At 48.2% G+C, this 2500-nt stretch overlaps 1 protein-coding gene across 1 annotated transcript in view; it reads right to left on the bottom strand.

The window, feature by feature from the left end:
• sez6l (seizure related 6 homolog (mouse)-like) overlaps positions 1–2500 on the bottom strand; it is a gene marked incomplete at both ends in the record, with an annotated part of 17890 nt that overhangs the window by 13527 nt on the left and 1863 nt on the right. The window contains 3 exon segments of the mRNA XM_084442534.1: positions 585–751; positions 865–1036; positions 1788–1973. Coding sequence (XP_084298660.1) covers positions 585–751; positions 865–1036; positions 1788–1973 — 525 coding nt within the window.

Below are 2500 nucleotides of genomic sequence, written 5' to 3'. Positions count from 1 at the left end.
GGAGGAGAGAGAGAGAGAGAGAGAACAGATGAGGAGCATAAGAGAGGAGAGAGAGAACAGATGAGGAGAGGAAGGAGAGAGAGAGAGAACAGACGAGGAGAGGAGGAGAGAGAGAGAGAACAGATGAGGAGAGGAGAGAGAGAGAGAGAACAGACGAGGAGAGGAGGAGAGAGAACAGACGAGGAGAGGAGGAGAGAGAACAGACGAGGAGAGGAGGAGAGAGAGAGAGAACAGACGAGGAGCAGAAGACAGGAGAGAGAGGGAATAGAAAGGGAAGAGAGAGAGAGAGAGAGAGAGAGAGAGAGAGAGAGAGAGAGCTTGTACCAATCAGTCAATGATGATTTTTGTACAGCAGCTGTCAATTCAATCTGCTTCTAATTTCACATCATTTTTTTTGCAATTTGTTTAATAAGTTATTTGTTTCAGCCATTGTTTGTCTTTCAGTTTATTTGTGTGAATAAATAAAGCAGAATGCAAGAGCAAAGAGAAGTGTGTTAGTGTGTGTATGAGGTATGTTAATGTGTGTATGAGGTGTGAGTGTGTGTATGAGGTAAGCTAGTGTGTGTGTGTGTGAGGTATTCTACCTTCATAGCGGATGTTGAAGCCGGTGTTTTGGCTGGGCTGGTCAGTAATGAACTGGACCCTGACGGCCGGACCCTCGCTGATCACCCCCTCAAATGGTATTGGACCGCCCCGCCCCGAGTCAAAGAGCACCACAGAGCCGGCGTCCAGACCGCTCCACAACACCAGTCTGAGGGGGGGGGGTTAAAACCAACTGATAAACCATCCGAAACACACACACACACACACACACACACACACACACACACACACACACACACACACTCTCTCTCTCACACACACCTATCAGTGGGCCCCAGGGCCAGCCTCTCCAGGTGCAGGTGAAGCCTCTGGGCTCTAGGGGCCTCCAGGGACCAGGAGCAGGAGCGGTCCTGGGTGGCGTTGGGCCCGGGGTGTGGCGAGGGCGACAGGACCCGCCCCACCGTGGCGTTCTTCATGGAACCGCCGCACAGCGCTGGGGAGGAGCGGGAGGTGAATGGTTAATGGACTGCACTTCTTTAGCGCTTTTATCCAACGCGCTGGTCACACTTTACAATAAGGGTCACAAAAAACATTAGTTAACTGTTAACTAATGCTTATTTAGGGTTAGGTTAGGTTACTAATGTTAATTAATATCTTAGTTAAGGTTAGGGTTAGGGTTAGGTGAGTTAACCTTAGTTAACATAAATAACATTAGTAAATGGTTAATAGAGACATTAGTTAACTGTTACTTAATGCTTAATAATGCATTAACTAATGCCTATTAATGTACCCTTATTGTAAAGTGTTACCAAAGCGCTTTACAATGGCCTCTCATTCACCCATTCACACACACATTCACACACCAATGACGGCAACTGCCATGCAAGGCGCTAGCCTGCTCATTGGGAGCAATTTGCCCAAGGACACTTCAACATGTGGACAGCAGGAGGTGGGATTCGAAACGCCGACCCTACAATCATTGGACGACATGTGTTGAGAATGTGTGTACTGTATATATGTGTAAGAGTGTAGGTGTGTCTGCGTGTGTTAAAAGTGTGTGTGTTAAGAGTGTGTTCAGTGTGTGTGTGTGCATGTTAAGTGTATTGAGTGTACGTGTGTGGTTTAAGCCTATGTATATAAGAGTGTATTGAGTGTATTGAGTGTGTGTGTGTGTGTGTGTGTGTGTGTGTGTGTGTGTGAGTGTGTGTGTGTGTTAAGAGTGTGTTGAGTTAAGTGTTTCTCACCCCTGCAGCTGGGCTCCTTGTCACTCCAGACCGGCAGGGAGGCATTGAGGCAGGTGAGCGCCGGCTCCCCCTGCAGGTGGTAGCCCATATGGCAGTGGAAGCGGGCGGTGCCCCCTGGCAGCAGGTTCAACACCGACACCTCCCCGAAGTGAGGTCGCCTGGGCAGGGCACAGCTCAGCCGGAAAACTGCACAAGGTGCCAGACTGTTAAACCAATGATAACGTTCTCTAGTCTACTGGAGAGCACAGCTGGAAAAACACACAAGGCAAAAAACAATGTAAACAATCATGAAAAACAATGTAAATGCATGTAAAATCTCAAATCTATTCTGTTCTATTCAATTCTATTCTGTTCTATTGTGTTTCCCAGTTGGCCCCCTGCTCCCCCAGGTCAGCTGATGTGGGAGAAGCAGACAGGGAGGGATGGAGGTCCAGGTGTGATTCACACTGACATGCTTCCACCTGTCTGGTCCTGTCACATCTACCCTAGGACTGAGGATAAAGCATTACAGCTGACATACACACACATACACACACACACACACACACACACACACACACACACACACACACACACACACACACACACACACTCACACTCACACTCACACTCACACACACACATACACACATACACATACACATACACACACACACACACACACACACACACACACACACACACACACTCTGCCGCTTAACGAGATGAGAGCC

The sequence above is a fragment of the Borostomias antarcticus genome (genome assembly GCF_949987555.1).
Source record: "Borostomias antarcticus genome assembly, chromosome: 8".
NCBI classification, from domain to species: Eukaryota; Metazoa; Chordata; class Actinopteri; order Stomiiformes; family Stomiidae; genus Borostomias; species Borostomias antarcticus.
Note: the sequence above shows the minus strand (reverse complement) of the source record. Positions and strands in the feature narration are given on the sequence as shown.